Source organism: Hoplias malabaricus, chromosome 4 (genome assembly GCF_029633855.1).
Source record: "Hoplias malabaricus isolate fHopMal1 chromosome 4, fHopMal1.hap1, whole genome shotgun sequence".
Taxonomy (NCBI): domain Eukaryota; kingdom Metazoa; phylum Chordata; class Actinopteri; order Characiformes; family Erythrinidae; genus Hoplias; species Hoplias malabaricus.
In genome coordinates, this window is record NC_089803.1 from 5,607,814 (window position 1) to 5,629,402 (window position 21,589).

Genomic DNA, 21,589 nt, shown 5'->3' on the forward strand with positions numbered 1-21,589 from the left:
ATCACTACTCTGCCTTTCAGCTAAGATCAAGTTTAGTATCAGTTCTCTCAGTTTAATATCTGATACATCCTCTATATTATCATTATGAAATAAATTGATTTTTAGAGCAAAGGGCAGAAGAGGGGCTTGATAAATCCACTCTTTTCATCTACATGTTATTACAGAAACTCCAGGAACTCTGCACTTCTTTCTCTTGGGGGCATCCATGCTGTAATAGTTAGAGAAGTGGGCTTGGGACTGTCCCTGGTTTGATTCCCACAAACATCAGGAGAACTGGGGACAGGGGGCTTGAAGTAACATCACTGTGTCCTCCCTCTAAATCACAGCTAATTTGCCCGGTACCTGGGACAGTCTTCTCCAGTTAATGGATGCAGCATGTGACGACGTAGGTGTGGATTCATATAGAGGCTGGATTCAACAAGCCACTGGGATCCTTTGTCCATTTCTAATCAATGGAGAACACTACCTGAGATGTAGAGGTTGTCCTGTGGCTTGACCCAGCCCAGAGACATGATGCTGAGGCAGAGAGAATAACTGACACTGCACACTGTAAATACAAATAAATATAGTCCAGTGCGTGTGCTTCTTTAGCATTGTTTGTGGTTCTGGTAAATTGCCAATAGATGTTTAGCCCCAAAATAGAACCTTTACTTGTTGGATAATGAGTTTAGCTGTAGATTCAGTGCTGAGTGTTGACCTTGAGTTTGACTGAGTCAAGATGAACATATTTACACAGATGATGAAGATAATGAACCCCACAAGAATGGCTTTAAAAATGGATGGGCAGGTTTTGGAATAATAATAATAATAATAATAGTAATAATAATAAGAAGAATAAGAATAAGAAAATAATAATAAAAAAATTTCTCTAATATTCTACAGAAGTTCTGTGTAGTTTAAACTGGTCTAATTTTAGAAGAACTGACTTGATCCACAAAATAGACTTAAGCAAGACACTAGAGTTCAGGGACATAGTCTTTCCTTTTTATACTTAACTTTTAAAGTTCTACTGGAAACAAATGTAGTGATTTTACTGTGTGAATAAAGTAAAATACTATGTAAACAAATTGTGTAAAGTGTGTAATTAATGTGTGGAGACTGTATGTTGAATGTGTATAGTGTGTATAAAGTGTGTATACACTGTGTTTAGACTGGTTGTAAAGTGTGTAATGTGCTGAGTGTGTTAATCTGCTCCTGGTGAGATACTCCATCTCCTGATGTAAATCCCTGTTCCACAGTGAGGAAAACTCCCCAAAGAGAGAACACTCTTCACTACTGTAGTGTTCTGGAGCTGATGAGTCCAGTTGAGTGCAGCTTTAGCAGCTGTTCACAGATCAGTGAGTGTTTCTGACTCAGAGCAGTTCCTCTACAGCTGAAGGAGGTATTTGTACGACGCTCTAACACTGTGTGAGTGGATAGCTGTTATACTGCTGACAGTAATAATCTCCTGCATCTTCAGGCTTTACTCCAGTGATTTTTAGAGTAAAGTCTGAACCAGATCCACTCCCACTGAAACGATCTGAGACTCCAGACTGACGGGTGGATGCGCTATAGATCAGGAGTTTAGGAGCTTCTCCAGGTTTCTGTTGATACCAGTGAAGCCAGATGCTGACACTCTCACTGGATCAACAGCTGATAGTAACAGTGTCTCCTGGAGAAACAGACTGAGATCCTGGAGACTGTGTCAGGATTTTATCTCCAAATGAATCTGTAATGGAAAAATAAATATTTAGATATTAATGGACACAAACATTGTATTTCAGAGGTAAAAATAAAGGAAATATCATTAAAAGACAAAATGTTGCCTTCAAATGTACATAAAAACAATCACAATATTAACAGCTTTCCTCACCTCTGGTCCAGAGCGCCAGTGTCCAGATGAAGATGGAGACCAAAGTCATGGTTGCTGTGGGTGAAGTTTGTGGGGCATCAGCTCTCAGTCATGAAGTGTTAAACTCACAGGACTATAAACACTAGCAGAGCACTGAAGCATGGGCTCATGATGCAAAGTGGACCCTCTCTATGGAAATCATCTTTCTAACAACACTGAGGAAAGATCATCATATTTATTTGGGTTGAGGAAACAATGATAACAATAAAAATCTTTGATAACACTTTATTTTAAAGGTCTATTCTTAACGGTTGATTAACTATTAGCAAGCAGTGTATTAACAAGCAGTTAACAGTCACTTATTTAAGATTAATATTATTTGAAAAAGAGCATATAAACTTGTTGTAAATGTATTAATAAAATGTGTTGAATACTGGCAACTAAACACACATTCAGAGTAACCACTTTATTACAGTGATATTTATTAAACAGCAAATGATATTCAGTATTATTGTAGATATCAAGGAGCATATTGTGTGTTTACAGCAGTTTCTTTTATCTTCATGATGCAAATGTCACTGGCAATTAGACTAAATGTCTTTATTTAGCAATTGCAAAGCTAAGTTAGAATATACACATTCTGAATTATAAGCACTTATTAATGTTGAGGAAGTAGTTCATAACGAGCAACCTACATTAATGAAGTATTTATTAAATAAATTTAAGAAAACTTCAACTAGTTCAAAATGCTGCAGCCAGGGTCCTCACTAAAACTAGAACATTTGAACATATCAGCCCAGTTCTATCATCACTTCATTGGCTGCCTATCGGTTACTATCATATAAAGCTCTACACGGGCTCGCTCCTGAATACCTTCTAGATACTATTTCATATTATGAGCCTCCACGTTTACTCACATCACAGAATACTGTTTTTTAATTGTTCCCAGAATTCAGAAGGCCTCAGCTGGGGGAAGAGCCTTTTCTTATAAAGCCCCCCACCTCTGGAATGATCTTCCAGAAAATGTTCGGGACTCAGACACAGTCGCAATTTTCAAATCTAGGCTAAAAACTCATTAGTTTAGTTTATCTTTTGGTAGTTAATGCTCCCCCATAGATAAAGGCGGCAGATCCGGTGGGTCCATGGACACAGGGAATTATAGTAAACTGAGACGTTGGTGTCGTCCCGCCACTTCACGCGATCAGGTTTGTTGACGGTGGAGCGGAGGGATGCCAGTGTTTCAGGATGCTCCTGTCTGTGTGTCCTTCTGGTTCTCTCCTTTTAGTTAAAGCTGTCATAGTCAGATCTGCCGGAGTCATTAGCCGCATGTTCACATTTTCTGCTGTACAAACACCAAACAGTTCAAAACTAATTCCATCCCTTTACCTTTTTCCGAGTAAATGACTGCCCACCTGTCCGTCTGGACACTGATGGATGACTGTCGAGATCCTCCTCCACGCTTCAGACCAGCTGCCCACACTTCAGCAACTACCAAGTGCCTTGAAGCTGCCCCTACACTGAAGTCCTCACAGAGTCCTAACTATTATCACCAGTAGATTGACCAGAGGAGGATAGGCCACCCCTTGTGAGCCTTGGTTCCTCCCAAGGTTTCTTCCTCAGCTGAGGGAGTTTTTCCTTGCCTCTGTCGCCCCTGGCCTCGCTCACTTGGGGTTTTTTACATCCATCCATCCATCCATTATCCACCGCTTATCCGGGTCCGGGTCGCGGGGGAAGCAGTCGGAGCAAAGAAACCCAGACCTCCCTCTCCCCAGCCACCGACTCTAGCTCCTCCGGGGGTATACCGAGGCGTTCCCAGGCCAGTCGAGACATATAGTCTCTCCAGCGTGTTCTTGGTCTGCCCCGGGGCCTCCTCCCCGTTGGACATGCCCGGAACACCTCTCCAGGAAGGCGTCCAGGAGGCATCCGAACCAGATGCCCGAACCATCTCAGCTGGCTCCTTTCGACGTGGAGGAGCAGCGGCTCCACTCCGAGTCTCTCCCGGATGTCCGAGCTCCTAACCCTGTCTCTAAGGGAGAGTCCAGACATCCTGCGGAGAAAACTCATTTCAGCCGCTTGTACCCGCGATCTCGTTCTTTCGGTCACTACCCAAAGCTCGTGACCATAGGTGAGGGTTGGGACGTAGATTGAACGGTAAATCGAGAGCTTTGCTTTTCTGCTCAGCTCTCTCTTCACCACAACGGACCGGTACAGAGCCCGCATTACTGCTGACGCTGCACCGATCCGCCTGTCAATCTCACGCTCCATCTTTCCCTCACTCGTGAACAAGACCCCGAGGTATTTAAACTCCTCCACTTGAGGCAGGATCTCACTTCCAACCTGGAGAGAGCACTCCACCCTTTTCCGGCTGAGTACCATGGACTCGGACTTGGAGGTGCTGATCCTCATCCCTACCGCTTCACACTCGGCTGCAAACTGGTCCAGCAAGAGCCGGAGGTCCCGGCTCGATGAAGCCAACAAGACCACATCATCTGCAAAAAGCAGACATGGAATCCTGAGACCACCAAACCGGACACCCTCCGCCACTTGGCTACGCCGAGAAATTCTGTCCATAAAAATTATGAACAGAACCGGTGACAACGGGCAGCCCTGACGGAGTCCAACTCTGACTGGAAACCAGTCAGATTTACTGCCAGCCATACGAACCAGACTCCTGCTCTGTTTGTACAGGGACTGGATAGCTCGTAACAAAGAGCCCAGTACCCCATACTCCCTGAGCACCCCCCACAGAATACCCCGAGGGACACGGTCGAATGCCTTCTCCAGATCCACAAAACACATGTAGACTGGTTGAGCAAACTCCCATGCACCCTCCAGGATCCTAGCGAGGGTAAAGAGCTGGTCCTGTGTTCCACGACCGGGGCGGAATCCGCATTGTTCCTCCTGGATCCGAGGTTCAACTATCAGTCGGACTCTCTTCTCCAGTACCCCCGCATAGACCTTACCGGGGAGGCTGAGGAGTGTGATCCCCCTATAGTTGGAACACACCCTCCGATCCCCCTTTTTGAAAAGGGGAACCACCACCCCAGTCTGCCAGTCCAGAGGCACTGCCCCCGATGTCCACGCGATGTTGCAAAGACGTGTCAACCAGGACAGCCCCACAACATCCAGAGCCTTGAGGAACCCGGGGTGAACCTCATCCACCCCCGGGGCCCTACCGCCAAGGAGTTTCCCTACCACCTTGGCCACTTCAGCCCCAGTGATAGACGAGCCCCCCCCGGGGTCCCCAAGCTCTGCTTCCTCTGCGGAAGACGTGCTGGTGGGATTGAGAAGATCCTCGAAGTATTCCTTCCACCGTCTGATGACGTCCCCAGTCGAGGTCAACAGTTCCCCACCCCCACCATATACAGTGTTGGTGGAAAACTGCTTTCCCCTCCTGAGTCGCCTGACGGTTTGCCAGAAACTTCTTGGAGCCGACCGAAAGTCGTTTTCCATGTTCTCACCAAGCTCCTCCCACACCCGAGTTTTTGCCTCAGCGACTGCCGAGGCCGCAAGCCGCTTGGCTCCCCGGTACCTGTCGGCTGCCTCCGGAGTCCCCTGAGCCAACCAGGCTTGATAGGACTCTTTCTTCAGCTTGATAGCCCCCCTCACCCGGGGTGTCCACCACCGAGTGCGGGGATTGCCACCCCGACAGGCACCGACAACCTTGCAGCCACAGCTCCGTTCAGCCGCCTCAACAATGGAGGTCCGGAACATGGCCCACTCGGACTCAATGTCACCAGCCTCCCCCGGGATGCAGTCGAAGCTCTGCCGGATGTGGGAGTTGAAGATCTTTCTGACAGGTTCCTCTGCCAAACGTTCCCAGCAAACCCTCAGCACACGTTTGGGCCTGCCAGGTCTGTCCGGCATCCTCCCCCGCCATCTGATCCAACTCACCACAAGGTGGTGATCAGTTGACAGCTCAGCGCCTCTCTTCACCCGAGTGTCCAGAACATATGGCCGCAGGTCAGATGATACGACTATAAAGTCGATCATCGAAATGCGGCCTAGGGTGTCCTGATGCCAGGTGTACTTGTGGACACCCTTATGTTCGAACATGGTGTTCGTAATGGACAAACTGTGACGAGCACAGAAATCCAATAACTGAACACCACTCGGGTTCAGATCAGCGGGGCCGTTCCTCCCAATCACGCCCCTCCAGGTCTCACTGTCATTACCCACGTGAGCGTTGAAGTCCCCCAGCAGAACAATGGAGTCCCCAGAATGAGTGTTCTCCAGCACTCCCTCTAGGGTCCCCAAGAAGGCATGGTACTCTGAACTGCTGTTCGGTGCATAAGCACAAACAACAGTCAGAGCCCTTTCCCCAACCCGAAGGCGCAGGGAAATTACCCTCTCGTCCACTGGGGTAAACCCCAACGTACAGGCGCTAAGCTGGGGGGCTATGAGTAAGCCCACACCTGCCTTACGCCTCTCACCCTGGGCAACTCCAGAGTGAAAGAGCATCCAGCCCCTCTCAAGGAGATTGGTTCCAGAGCCCATACTGTGTGTCGAGGTGAGCCCAACTATATCTAGCCGGTACCTCTCAACCTCGCGCACCAGCTCAGGCTCTTTTCCCACCAGAGAGGTTACGTTCCATGTTCCAAAAGCCAGTTTCAGTAACCGAGGATCAGAACGCCAGGGCCCCCGACCCCGACCGCCACCCGATCCACAATGCACCAGACCCGGATTACTACCTCTCCCACAGGTGGTGGGCCCATGGGAGAGTGGACCCATGTATTTCCTTCGGGCTAAGCCCGGCCGGACCCCATAGGTGAAAGTCCGGCCACCAGGCGCTCGCCAAGGAGCCCCTCCCCCAGGCCTGGCTCCAGGGTGAGGCCCCGGTAACCCTGCTCCGGGCAAGGGAGGCTGTGTCCTCGTTGTTATCTTATTCATCCATGTCTTTATGGATCACTCTTTGTCTGGCCCATCACCTAGGACCAATTTGCCTTGGGAGACCCTACCAGGGGCTATTGCCCCCGACAACATAGCTCCTAGGCTCACGCAGGCACGCAAACCCCTCCACCACGTTAAGGTGGTGATCCAAGGAGGAGGGGTTTTTTTACATTTCATGTCAAATCTTTGTCTTACTGGAAATCTGTGAAGCTGCTTTGTGACATCATCAGTTATAAAAAGTGCTATACAAATACATTTGATTTGATTAAAGATCTTAGAAGACCATAACTACAGTTTTACTAATTCACCCTTTATAACTATACACTTCCTGACCTGCTCTTTTTTAAATGGTTTATAGTGACTTCTGATCAACAGGACGCCTGGATATACACTAATCCTACCATGTACAAGTACTGCAGATGAGTTCATTTACTAGCAATGACTACCACATTAGACCAGTCTGGATTTAAATATTTAACCTTTTTATATTGTAGGATCAGCATGCCATATCCAGACAGTTGAGGTCTGCTTGGAACTGAATATTACAGCATAAATGTGTAGGTCATTACTAGAGAAACAGTTAATAACATATTTAAACTTAAAATATATTAAATAAATACATAGCATTTTACAGATTTGTGAGTGCCTACAACTGATGAGTTACTCTTGTTGGTTATGGTTATTTCCTTATTATTAGTGAGTTAACTGCATGCTAAAAGTTAATTAACTGTTAAAAATAAACCTTAGAAATAGTGTAGCCAAATCTTGTAGCCCATAAGAACCCATGGTGACATATTTGTCACAAACATTTTGAGGTCTGGAAACTTCCTTATACAGCTTTATCCTTGACGTATATTTTATATGCATATGTTATTAAGTGTGTGCAGCACATAGAAATGTCTTAGAAGGGAATGTATAGGTTAAGTTCCTGAAAGTTAGAGAGAAGCTATAATTCTTTTAGTGTCCTCAGTCCCAGAGCAGGGAATAATGTAAACAAGACACTATACCATTACCTTATATAGACACAAGATAACCTATATAAACAAGTGGCCTAAACAAGTCAGTCTCTGACTGAGGGAGGTTTTTGTACAACTCTATTTCACTGTGTGAACACCCAGCTACCACTGATACTATGCCAACTCTCACAGTAATAATCTCTAATATAATAATACTAATATAAACAAGTGGCCTTTGGGGTGAAGTCAGAAGTGCATTGGCTAATGTGACAACCCTCATATGTTCTACCTTTTTTGTGTTTTCTCTTTCTGTCATCCTCCCAGAGCAGGTGGCGCTCTAACAATAAAAGGGGGAGAGATGACGGCAGAAGGAAGAGGCTGTTCCAATGATCGTGTTTGTGCTATCAGTCCTCCCAATGACCAGACCAGTCCTACCTACCCATCTGTGTAGAGTACTGTGTGTTAGCTTTAGAAAACTGTTAATAATTCAGGGGCGAGTGCTCATTATGTGGCTGATGATTATCATATTTTTATTCTGAGAAACCTCAAAGAAACATGACATTAAGCTTTTTTTTTTGTATCATCAGCTGATGGAGCACCGGGTTTTGCCGGGGGACCCTGAGTTGGTCGCAGGTGTTGCTGTGGGCGTGAAGGAAGCAGAGGCCGGTGCGGAGACAATGACTGTTGTTTCAGCTCCTTATATTTCTTACACACATTTTTTTTAGTTTTAAAGGAACATCTTGATAAACATTCTACAGCTTTTTATTTGGATAGTGGTGTATTGATGCACAAATGGTGCTCATCAAATTCAGGTGATTTTGATTGGAATTATGCATATCAGGTTGTAGTTCCTAAAGCTTATAGAGAACAGATTTTTAGTCTGGCTTATGAGTATTGTTTGTCCACTCATTTGGGCATAAGAAAACATATAACTACATTGTAAAGTATTTTTATTGGCCGAGTTTGAAGTCTGATGTTAGCAGTTCATGCCATATCTCTCAAATGGTAGAAAAGCCTAACCAGTGTATTCCATCTGCTCCACTTTATCCAGTACCTGTAATGAGTTTCAGCAAATAATTTTAGATTGTGTAGGGCTACTATCTAAAACACAATCTGGAAATCAGTGTTTATTGACGTTGATGTGCATTTCTACATGTTATCCAGAATATTTTCCATTGTGCTCGTACATTCAAATGGTATCATCAAGGCTTTAGTAAGGTTTTGTTCAACTTTTGGTTTATTTATTCAAACAGATCAAGGTTCTAATTGTATGTCATGTGTGTGTTGTCAAGTTTTGGAACAGTTGTCTATTAAACATAATGTATCAAGTGCTTACTATCCAGAGTCCCAGGGAGTGATTGAGTGTTTCCATCAAACTTTGAAATCTATGCTCAGAAAATATTGTCTGGAATCAGGTTGTGATTGGGATGAGGGGATTCCGTGGTCTTTAGGTTTTAGTCGTTCTGACCTTGTTTTCGTGCACTTTTTCGTGAACCTTTGAGATTATTGAAAGAACAATTTCTCGCTGATCAGTCAGACCAGGCAGGTCCTAAAAACATGCTGGATTATGTTAGTGATTTTCGATAATGCTTGCATCAAGCTTATTCCATGGCTAAGAACATATTGTTGCTCTCTCAGAAAAAAATGAAAAATAGCTATGATCAGAAATCTTGTTGTAGGCAATTTAAATCTGGGGATCAGGTTTTAGCTTTTTTGGCCGTTCCAGGTTCTGCACTACAAGCTAAGTTTATGGGTCCTTATGACATTGAAAAAAAAAAATTGAGTGAGATGGATTATGTTGTACACACTCCGGAATGAAGATGTAAATTCCGTGTTTGTCATGTTAACATACTGAAACTTTATATCCCTTGGGAAGAGACCAAATGTGTTGCTATGTCCTCTGTTGTATCAGTAACCCCTACCACACATAGCCCTGAAATAGATGGTTTAACCTTAAAATATTCTCCTTTGGTGTGTCCTCAACTACAAAACTCTGAGATTTTGGTAAATTTGGAAGAGTATTTAAAGCATTTGTCTAGTGAAGCCCAACAGGATATTATTTAACTGATTGGTGATCATGTGGCTCTTTTCTCTGATATTCCAACACAAACCACTGTACTGCAAATGATATAGATATGAATAACCATCCTCCAATCAAACAACATGCATATCATGTTAATCCATTGAAACGTGCTATAATGTGCGAGGAGACGGAGTATTCATTGAAAAACAGTTTTGTGGTCCAGAGTTTAAGTGCTTGGAGATCACCCTGTATTTTACTGCCAAAGCTGGATGGTACATTTAGATTTTGTACAGATTTTAGGAAATAAAATGCTGTTACTGTTTCAGATTCATTTCCACTTCCAGGAATAGATGATTGTGTTGATAATATAGGTTCAGCACAATTTGTAACACAATTAGACCTTCTTAAAGATTATTGGCAAGTTCCTCTCACTCCCTGTGCATCTCAGTTTTCTGTGTGTGTTAGTCCGGATGACTTTTGGATTAAAGAATGCCCCTGCCTCTTTTCAGTTATTAATAAACTATGCTTTAGCTGGTGTAAGCAATTGTGAAGCATATCTGGATGGTGATTTATTGTGCTAGTTGGGCTGAACAAGTTGCAGTGTTAAAAATGGTATTTGGTCATTTAAAAGCCACATCACTCACATTAAATCTTGCAAAATGTGGCTTTGGAAAAGCTACTATCACCTACATGGGTAAACAGGTTTAACAGGGTCAGGTGCGTCCTATTGATTAAAAAATATCTGCCATCATGGTATTTCCTATTCCAAGTTCTAAGTGGGACATCATTTTCTTGGCATGGCTGGGTATTATCATGATATTTGTAAAACATTTTCTGATGTTGCATTACCTCTGACATCTTTACTGTGAACATGCTTTTAATTCAATAAATGCACTGTTATGCCATGTTCCTGTGCTAACTGCTCCAAAATTTACTTTGCCGTTTCAGCTAGAGGTGGATGCTAGTCACACTGGGTTTGGAGCAGTATTGTTGCAGGAAACTGAGCTGGGATTACAGCAACCTGTGTGTTATTTTTCTAAGAAGATAGTGAAACATTAATTAAATTACAGCACAATTGAAAAGGAGGCTCATGCACTTTTGATGGCTCTGCAACATTTTTGAGTTAATCTGTGTTCTAGCCCCTTCACAGTTGTAGTGTATACTGATCATAATCCTCTGGTGTATTTGAATCACGTGTATAATTCAAACTAACGATTAATGCTATGGGCCTTGTTGGTACAAGATTTTGACTTGAATATTCATCATAAAAAGGGCTCAAAGAATGTAGAAATAGCTCTGCATTTTTTTGTATATTTTCTCTTTCTGTCATCCTCCCAGATCTCAGTCTGATCTATTCTGATTGGTTGCAGTAGGTGGCCCTCCAACGATAAAAGTGGGAGAGATGACTGTAGTGGAGTATGGATCGAATAAAGAAATGAAAAGTTCTGAATGAAAAGACTCTCCACTCTGAATAAGTATTTTTTGGGACAGAACCCTACATTCCACAGACTGCGTGTGTTCAAAGACTCTGCACTCCCCAACACACACACACCCCCTCACGCACACACCTAAGGTCTGCATCAAAGGACGCCTGTCTATGACCCCCTCCTCTAAAGATAACAAGCCAGTTTATGATGCTTTTAGGCAAAAAGGAGATCAAACAAAGTGGTGAAGACCAGAATTAATGAACCTAGTTTACGGCTCTCGGCATCAAGGTGGGAAACCTTATCGTATGCAAGATCACACAGATGGCCAACAGGATTGACCTCGCCCTGAACTCCTGAAAACCCATCCGCACTGGACGAACAGCATGGACCCATGGAACAGCGACCCCAAGTGGACAGTTGCGAAATCATGTTTCGCCCTGCGGCCGTCTAAATACATAAAGAACTTAATCGAATGTTTATAAATGTGTTTATGCAATATGTATGAATGTCACTCTCTGTTGTCCTCAGGTGAATGTCTACCAACTAATGAAGTGATGTGTATTACTGTTTCAATCATGAAGGAAAGTTTCTGTCTCTGATTAGGAAAACGAATTAGTATCTGACTTCTAGCACAATATTGTAGTGGGATGTAATCGTAAAATACCCAAGATATATATACGTAGATGTTTGATATTAATAATCCAGGACACTCATTGTGCTATATCACAAGTATGTATAAGTAATTTTTGTGTATACGTGAATCTTTTCTCTCTCTCTGAAACGTGAAACAAGTCACGTGAGCCTCAGACCCAGGATCCAATCAAAGAAAGGATACCTCCCAAATGGGCGTGACCGCGCCACATCTGAAAAGAGAGTGCCCGACTCACGTTGCTCTCTTCTCGCTTCCGCTCTTCGCTCTCTTGGCTTCCGCTCTTCCCAGAGCTCTTCTTCCGCTCTCCAGCGACCTTCTCACGTTGCGCTCTCTTCAAGCGAGACGCTCTTCATTCTCCCTTATGCCGACGGAACGACTCATCAGAGACTCTAAAGACCGCACTCAGCTCCAAGGGACGCCTTGTGCTAGTTAACAGTGTGATACAGAAACTACAACGTAACGTCGAGTAACTCTAAGTAATCTTTGTTTAATTGTGTTTATGTTTTATCGCCCAATCTAAGTTTAATCTCACGACTGATCAAAGCAGGTGAAACTTATTTTGGCCAGAATAAGATCCCACCCCTGAGATTAGTTGATAGCGGATATGTTAGCGTTATACCCTGACTTCTGAGGGCATCGCTTCTGGGGACTCGAGTAACCAGCGAACGACTCTGAGACGCCCCCTTCACTCCGGGGACAATCCAGCCAGGCCAGCAGTTCTCCGTGAAGGGAATCCCCCGACTGACGTCACACCATCTAAGGCCAAGAGTGTCTGACTCAACCTGGAAGGAATCCCCTTTCCAGCAAGCCTACCTTCAGTGACACGGGAAGGATAAGAAGAAAAAACCCGGAGAACGGAGATTGAAACTGCGGGACCCGACGGCTCGGTGATAAAAGGCAAAAAGAGTAAGCAAGCAAACTTTACTCACTTTTCAGAAGCTGATGCCTAATTAAGTCTCTTGATAAATTTATACATTAATTAAACCTCATTTAGTAACACATTAGTCAAGTCATATTGCCTAGCCTATCTTTAAATTCGAACCAGTTTGACCTGCGTTGATCTAGTGAGAATTCCTAAGGTCGTGCTATGTCTAGTAAATAGTCTCTTTTCTTTTAATAAAATATTTCCATTATTTGAAATAACAGTGTGTGGAGTCTGTTCATTAAAATCTGAAAATCCTGAAGAACTCACGTAGCGATGACAGTATTCACTCTCTAACTACTTGTTAATGTTTTTGTTATTTAAGTCAATCATAACAATAACAATTATTATCATTAGTCAAACGTCAGTAATCAGAACGAGTTTGAATAAGGTCAAACGCTACAAATACAATATATAAATATATATTATATATATTCATATAGAAACACTACATTGTATACACAATATACACTAAATGACGACAGAAGGAAGAGGCTGTTCCAGTGTTCACATTTGTGCCATCAGTCCTTCCACCGACCAGACCAGTCCTACCTACCCATCTGTGTCGAGTACTCATGTGTTAGCTTTAACTTTTGATACCTTTTCTCCTGGTTTTGGAGTACAGAGGATGGGTAGTTATTGTAATTTTATTTTGGGAATAAGGTGATTTAATTGATCTTGTTTATTTTTAGTTCTTTTTAGTCTCACCCCTGGAGTTGTTACTTCTTCTTTACCATCACTGAATAGCTGGTGCAAATGGTCTTCATAAAATCACTTTTATTTAATTTGAGGTCGTAACACTAAACTTCTCAACAAGCAGTCCATTGGTGCTTGTTCACTGCTGTTCTGTTCATTGTAATAAAACCTTTTTATTCACAACGAAAGAATGGTGTCAGCAAAAAAGTCTTCTTCATCATCTTCTTCACAACAGTGAAATTAAACAACACCTTCATTTTAAATCATGACGTCCCTAAGTGACATTTACTGAACGCCCTGGATGCAGTCACGTGACAGTGTGTGAATCTGTGTTTGTTTGACCTCATTTACAGAATGACTGTGTGATTGGTGAATACATAGAGACCATAGAAATGCTTATTTTAAAAGGGTATTTGTGTTAATAAAAGGTGTGTTCCAAACATTTTAACAGTGGAAATGTCACCTGTCCTGTGTTACATAGTGTACGACCCACTCTGATCACTTTTCAAGGACAAAATGTGCAAATACAAGTTTAGAAAATGGTTGCTGTGATGTTTGTTATATTGCAATTTCAAATCAAAATTAATTACAGATTACAGCAAGAAACATGAAAAAAATGTTCTATGTGATCACAGTTTGGCTTTATGGTGAACTGGCAGTTATGAGTTAAACTATAATGCATGTTTAAGAATCTATAGCTTCTTAAGAATCTATAAGAAACTGTAGCTTCTGCAGTTTGGAAGTGTTTTCCATTATTAATAGCTGCAGAATCCATTGATAATTTGTTCTACTTCAGAAATAGTGTGTGTAAAGGCTGAAGAGTGTGTTTGTATCAGTGCTAGGTGATTAGAGCAGTTCTGTCTCCATTTGGACAGTGATGCTTCCCTTCCCAATTCGCTGAACAAATTCTACACATGGTTTGAGGTGCAGAACGACACAATGCTGAGGAAGACCACCCCTCCTCCCAATGAAGAGTTAATGTGAGGAAAACTCTATGTAAAATGAACCCAGGAAAAGCTGCTGGAGCAGACTACATTCATGGCTGAGTGTTCAGAGGATGTGCAGACCAGCTAACATATCTTCACTGACCATCTTCAACACCTCCCAGAGCAGCGCCATCATCCCAATGTGCTTCATTGTCATGTCAAAGATGTCTCCTGTGTCCTGCCTCAGTGAATACTGTCCCAATGCACTCACTCCCATCATCATGAAGTGTTCCAGATGATTGTCATGAGGCAATCCTCTAGCATCTAGCGTTGTTGCACATGTTGCCCTCGTGCACTTTAGCCCTGTGTGAGATGTTCTGTGTTTGTCGGTCCTGGAGGAAAGTTGTGTCGTTTCACTGTGTACTGTAAACTGTGTCATTGGAGTGATATTAAAATACATTTGACCTGAGTTGACTCATATGGCTTATGGGTTTACTGTTACATAAGTCTGAGAACCTTCAAGTCGGACAAGTTGACTAAATGAAGCTGAACATCTGGTGAAGGTGCTGCTCTATTCTGGGAGAAAGAGGACGACTCAGGACTGTTCATGTAAATCTGAGTTTCACCTCACTGCTCTCTCTCTCTCTCGTTCTCTCTCTCTCTCTCTCTCTCTCTCTCTCTCTCTCTCTCTCTCTCTCTTTACTGGTGTGTGTAAAATGCTGTGTAGAGTTCAGTTGTTTGGAGCTTGGTTTCAGTTCCTTAGTGCTGATGAGAACTGTCACAGTGTCATAGTCCTAGTGTTTCATTTGTTAATTCATTGTTCAGCAGGTGGTGATCAAGTCTTTCATGGGTGATACCACTGTGCTACAGCAATGTTACAGAATATGAAAAGCCTTCAGTGTCCAAGATAAAGCTTAAAACAGCTCTGAGTGAATCTTAGAGAATAAACTGAGAGATGGGGTCAGATCAAATGTCTGTCCAAGACTGGCTCAGAGTGGGTAGAAATAACCAAACACAGAAGAAGTGTCCTGTTGCTGTGTCAGAGTTTAGTTTAGAGATAACAGACACTGTTTTTAATTTTAGAACATGGTACTGCTGCTGTTAGGAGTTGAGAAGTTTATAGGAACAGATCATGTGTAAGGTCCATGATGAATGTATTAGTTTGCACTGATGTATTTCAGTCTCAGAGAAACACATCATAATGTAGCCACAAGCTGTGATTTACGGGCTCCTCACAGTCTGTGTGTAAATTGTGCTTACATATGCAAGTACAAGGCTTTATTCACCTTTGCAATGTTATTGGGTATTTTCTTATATGCAGCATTTCTGAGAGTGATCTCTATGTGGGCCCCTCCTTCAGCGTTTGCTGAGAAGCAGAGAGTGGAGCAGAATAAATTGGAGAATATTGTGAGTGTGAATCATGAATGTGAAACGAGTGGATCATACAAAGCAGTGATGCTGGAGTTTTAAATCACGGTGTCCACTCACTGTCCGCTTTGTTAAACACACACCTTGTTGGTCCACATTGCCGTTGTAAAGTCAGAGACAGTAGCTCATCTGCTGCTGCACAGTGTGTGTTGGTCATGCTCTAGTCCTTCATCAGTGGACACAAGATGCTGCTGGCTGGATGTTCTTGGTTGGTGGACTATTCTTATTCCAGCACTGACACTGCGGTATTTAAAACCTCCACCACCCAAATCATACATGCCCTGTGTGGGTACTGACCATTGATCATTGGGGTGAAAGAGAGCAATCAAAGTATGTAGATCAAGAGGTGGACTCCAGTGTATAACAATAGAACTACAAACTGCTCCTGTGGTCAGTGGAGCTGAGTTAATGAACGGTGAATGAATAAACAAGGAGGTGTTCATAATGATATAATGTTATGTTGTGGTCCTTTTTATCACTCAGTGTAGAGAGTGAGAGAAAGAGAGAGTGTCAGCGACCCACAGCAGAAATGGATCCTGACCAAGTACCTGGCCAAGAGAGGAGAGAGTGTGTGGTCACCGTGAGAGTGTAGAGGTGGAGACACAGATGCACTTCCTCCTTCAGGGTCAGACATTCAGAATAACTAGAGAACACTATACACACAGGTATAAACAGCTGATCCCAAACTATCACACACACACAGACCTTCAGAAATTAGAAATAATCCTGGGAGATGGGCACACAGCCCCACTCACGCACACACACACACACACACACACACACACACACACACACACATACACACACACACACACACACACACACACACACACACACGGTGACCCGCCCAGCACTTGCTGCACAGTGGGCATGACCCTATCACTGCCTGAGTGACAAACACCCACCTCACCATACCCCACCCCTCACTACTTAGCACTAAACTTGGGTAAACATTAACATATTAAGGTGTATATAGATAAATACATATTTGTAAATGTTGCCAAAACCTCTATTTTAATTATTGCTTTTATTCACTACTTATGTCACGTATTTGGTAACTATTGGCTGCTTTATTTTTCCTTGTATTTTCTGTTACTGTTTCTCGTAATGCTCTGGCAGTATAGTTCTAATAAGCCCTTAAAGCTATTTGAATCTGAATCTGAGAGAAATCTGTTTGAAAAAGCTCCATTGTCACATACTTGACCTTTAAGAAAAGACTATGCACATTTTGAAAATAGTTGCATTTGCAATGTTGTGAGACACTAAGGAGAGTAAAAGCTGATGATATGAAGCTAATCTTCATATTTTTGGTTAAAAACATGAATTGCGGCCCCTTGTGACTATCACCATAAACCTATGTAGGCTCTTACACAGTGTGCCCATGGACATACCGTTCAAATTTCATGATGATTGGGTATTGTTAAGCCTGTCAAACACCTGATGAAATTTGATTGGCCAGTGACATTAATAATTTTGCCTGTATCTAGTTGTCCTTAATTTCCCATGTGTAGGCTTCCTCACAGAACCAGAATGCCAAATGTCAACTTGATACGCATTGTAGATGCTGAGATATTGGCACAAATACATAACTAGCTATTACAGAGGGGAAAGATCCATCGCTTCATGGTGTGGAAAATCTTTTAATGAAAGCATTTTCCTTTGGTGTAGTGTCCTCTTGAGGCCAATCAGGCTGAGTAACAGGAGGCTTTTTGCGCCTGAGTAACAGGAGGGTTTACTAGCTGTTGAACAAGTGTCAAGTCTGTAGGTCTTACGGATTGGACGTTTTGTTTTAAGGCAGAATGTTTTGCAGAGGAATAATACAAATCTGAAGAATTACAACAGGTTTCTTTGCACTGCATTGTGTGGAACCCTAATGACCAGTGAAAATGCTACAAGATTCAGTAATGTTTCTGCCCCCGCTGGACAATTACACTGGACTCTCCCTAAAAAATATTACAGCACCATATCACTGACATTACATAAAATAAACAGTACTTACACTAAGACTACACTTGAATTAGCTCTCACAGGAAAAGGACATCGATGGAGGACTGAATGTGGTGGGGGAGCTGAGCAGGATTGGTTCATGATCACAGCATGGCTTTGTGACTGATGAAAACTTTTAAAAATGATTATTTTGTTCCATGAATGATTTTGGACATATTTATAGTGATGACTCTTGGCCTCCAACGGGCATTAGCCACCTTTAAGTGGGAGTCTGAAAATGTACAAGAGTGTGTTATTGTGTGTGGAGGTGTGTGTTAGTGAGGTGTGTGTCTCTCCTCCACAGAGTGTGTTATTGTGTGTGGAGGTGTGTGTTAGTGAGGTGTGTGTGTCTCCTCCACAGAGTGTGTTATTGTGTGTGGAGGTGTGTGTTAGTGAGATGTGTGTCTCTCCTCCACAGAGTGTTATTGTGTGTGGAGGTGTGTGTTAGTGAGGTGTGTGTCTCTCCTCCACAGAGTGTGTTATTGTGTGTGGAGGTGTGTGTTAGTGAGGTGTGTGTCTCTCCTCCACAGAGTGTGTTATTGTGTGTGGAGGTGTGTGTTAGTGAGGTGTGTGTCTCTCCTCCACAGAGTGTGTTATTGTGTGTGGAGGTGTGTGTTAGTGAGGTGTGTGTCTCTCCTCCACAGAGTGTGTTATTGTGTGTGTGGAGGTGTGTGTTAGTGAGGTGTGTGTCTCTCCTCCACAGAGTGTGTTATTGTGTGTGGAGGTGTGTGTTAGTGAGGTGTGTGTCTCTCCTCCACAGAGTGTGTTATTGTGTGTGGAGGTGTGTGTTAGTAAGGTGTGTGTTTCTCATCCACAGAGTGTGTTATTGTGTGTATCATCCTCCCCCTCAGCAGCTGCAGCAGTGCAGTCTCTGACTGAGGGAGGTTTTTGTACGACTCTATTTCACTGTGTGAACAAGCTACCAGTGATGCTATGGAAACTCTGACAGTAATAATCTCCTGCATCTTCAGTCTGGACGTTACTGATGGTCAGAGTGAAGTCAGATCCAGATCCACTGCCACTGAAATGATCTGAAATACCTGACTGTCTCCTGTTAGCCCAGTAGATCAGGAGTTTAGGAGCTTCACCAGGTTTCTGCTGATACCAGGCCATAAGTTCACCATTAGAATCAGTGTAGACATTAGAGCTGGTTCTACAGTTGATGGTGACTGATTGTCCTGTAGAAACAGTTTTCACTGCTGGAGTCTGAGTAACAGTCACCTGACCACTGGATCCTAAAAGAAAATCAATTATTAGTAACATGAATAAATGATCACAATAAAGATATTTTGTATGTTTTTTTTAAGATAATTAAATTATTTAAATTATGTAGGGTTTAGGATTTCTTTTTAAGTTTAATTACTTGTATTGAAGTTGTTTCAAATGAAATCAAAAGACATATTTAAATTACAGCTATTATCCTCATATTAGATTTATAATATCTCCATAAAACATGTGTGTTACCTCTCGTCCAGAGCGCCAGTGTCCAGATGAAGATGGAGACCAAAGTCATGGTTGCTGTGGGTGAAGTTTGTGGGGCAGCAGCTCTCAGTCATGAAGTGTTAAACTCACAGGACTATAAACACTAGCAGAGCACTGAAGCATGGGCTCATGATGCAAAGTGGACCCTCTCTATGGAAATCATCTTTCTAACAACACTGAGGAAAGATCATCATATTTATTTGATATTGTTTGATCAAACATTTCTGCTCAGTGTGGAGTCTCATGTTTAAAATCCTAAACTCTAACTGTCTCTGCCTTTCATTTGAGGTTTTCTGCAGCTGCTACTGCGGCTCCATCTGTCTGGATCAGGGCTGGAGGACTTTTGGGTGGAGGAAACACAATGATAACAGTAAGAATCTTTTAAACTATTAATGAATGTTGAACAGTTTTCAACAGCAGCTCTAATTTTTACTGATTGAATTATTTATGAACACTTCTGATGAAAGTGAACATATAATCACCAACACAGAGAGTGGAGCATGTTTTTATTATTGTCATTAATTGGATCTGGTTTTAATATTAGTTGATATGATTGTATCTGTGATTGTAATTGGAATCTGAGATGAAAACATGTTTCTACATGTAGTTTTATACTTTTATATCAAGTGTTTGTCTGTTGTGGAAATACAAAAGAACAAAGTGTGTCCTGGGTTTAGATATTTTAATGTTTATAAAATAATCCTTGTTGAGAATCTGTAGCTTCTACAGTTTGGGGGTGTTTTCCATTATTAATAGCTGCAGAATCCATTAATATTGTGTTCCAGTTCAGAAATAGTGTGTGTAAAGGCTGAAGAGAGTGGTGTGTTTAGAGCAGGAGGTTTTTGTACGGCCAGTAAACGAGTTTGTATCACTGTGGGTCAATTTTGGTAGAGGAACAAAACTGGATGTTGGAAGTAAGTCCACTTTTACTCTTTATTCAAAAGGAATCTTTAATTAAAATGATTCTGGACAACAGTAGAGATGCACTTGATGATCTTCTGAATAAATGATAATCCAAATGTGAATGTATTTAATTAGAACTGCTCTGAAGTGTGGAGAGTGTGGAGCTTTAGGTTTCACCACCAGCTCCTGTTTCTGAACTGGATTTCTTTTCTTTAAAATACAAATATTTCCTAAAGGTTTCCTGTGAAGTGTTCAGTGATGACATTTCTTTTTAAAAAGATCAAATGTAAAGCTGGATTGTAGAGTCAGTGTTGGGTGATTAGAGCCGTTCTGTCTCCATCTGGACGCCACAATGTGGAGGTTATTATGAGCAGTGTTTTCTGTTCTAAAGCTTTGAAGACGTAGTACATGGAGACTGCAGCTTGATTTAGTTATTGATTATTGACTGTTTTGGAGGAAATCAAATCATGTTTTAAACTTTCACATCATGGGATGTGTGTAATGTTACAATTATAATGAATTAAATGAAAGAAATAGTTTTAAAAGTATTCTGAATGAAATGTATCTATTAATGTAATTGTAAATATTAGTTCATATTTGAAGCGGTTCAGTTTAAGGTTATAATTAGAGCGTTATTTTAATGCTTCACTGAACTCAGTTCTGCTCTGTTAGAAAAACAGTTATATGCAAATGTTTGGGGACGCCTGGTGAAATCATAATGTTCTGTAGATGTTTGTAAGTGAAAACTCTGTAATATTTAATGAAACTGAAATCCTCCTCTGAATGTAATTGTAAATATGAGTTTATATGTGAAAGTGGTTGAGTTGAAGGTTGTAATTAGAGTGTGATTTTTACTGCATCACTGAAGTCATTTTTGCTGTGTTAGAAATAAGGGAAATGAAACTGTGTGTTTGTGTGTGTGTGTGTGTCCTAGCTCCGACCCGCCCCACCCTCACAGTCTTGCCCTCCTCCAGTCTGGGGCAGAAGGAGACCACACTGGTGTGTCTGGCCAACAAGGGCTTCCCCTCAGACTGGAAGCTGAGCTGGAAGGTGGATGGAAACCCTCTGACCTCTGGGTTTAGTCAGAGTCCTGGGCTTCTGCAGAAGGACACTGGCCTCTACAGCTGGAGCAGCACCCTGACCCTCCAGGAGGACGAGTGGATGAAGAAGACAGTGACCTGTGAGGCCACCAAAGGAGGCCAGACTACTGTCAGTGAAACACTGAAGAGAGATCAGTGCACTGGACAGTGAGGGTCCACACCTGTGTTGGAGCTGATAGAGCTCCTCTTCATCTTCAGTGTGTTCAAACATGTCTCTGATTAATGCTCAGATCTTCACATCAGCTTCTGGAGCAGCTCAGTACAGAGTTACACTCTCTATATATACACTCTTACACTGTTTGTGGATGATTTGTCTGCCTTAAAGTCTAGTCATTCACTTTCCCTTGTAACACAAATGCTTTATTCT

The 21,589-nt window shown here is 42.4% G+C and overlaps 1 non-coding gene, 1 pseudogene and 1 gene segment (V, D, J or C); 2 read left to right on the forward strand and 1 right to left on the reverse strand.

Moving 5' to 3' along the window:
• LOC136695760 (U2 spliceosomal RNA) lies at positions 1-189 on the forward strand. The gene has a single exon (XR_010802358.1). It is a non-coding gene; the product is annotated as a U2 spliceosomal RNA (small nuclear RNA).
• An 18,451-nt stretch (positions 190-18,640) lies between these two features.
• Positions 18,641-19,293, reverse strand: LOC136695741 (immunoglobulin kappa variable 4-1-like; annotated as a pseudogene).
• Positions 19,294-19,580: 287 nt separating this feature from the next.
• LOC136694187 (Ig kappa chain b5 variant C region-like) lies at positions 19,581-21,373 on the forward strand. The segment is given in 3 exon segments: positions 19,581-19,589; positions 20,055-20,133; positions 21,057-21,373. Coding segments are annotated over 3 exon segments (405 nt in total).
• Positions 21,374-21,589: the final 216 nt, after the last annotated feature.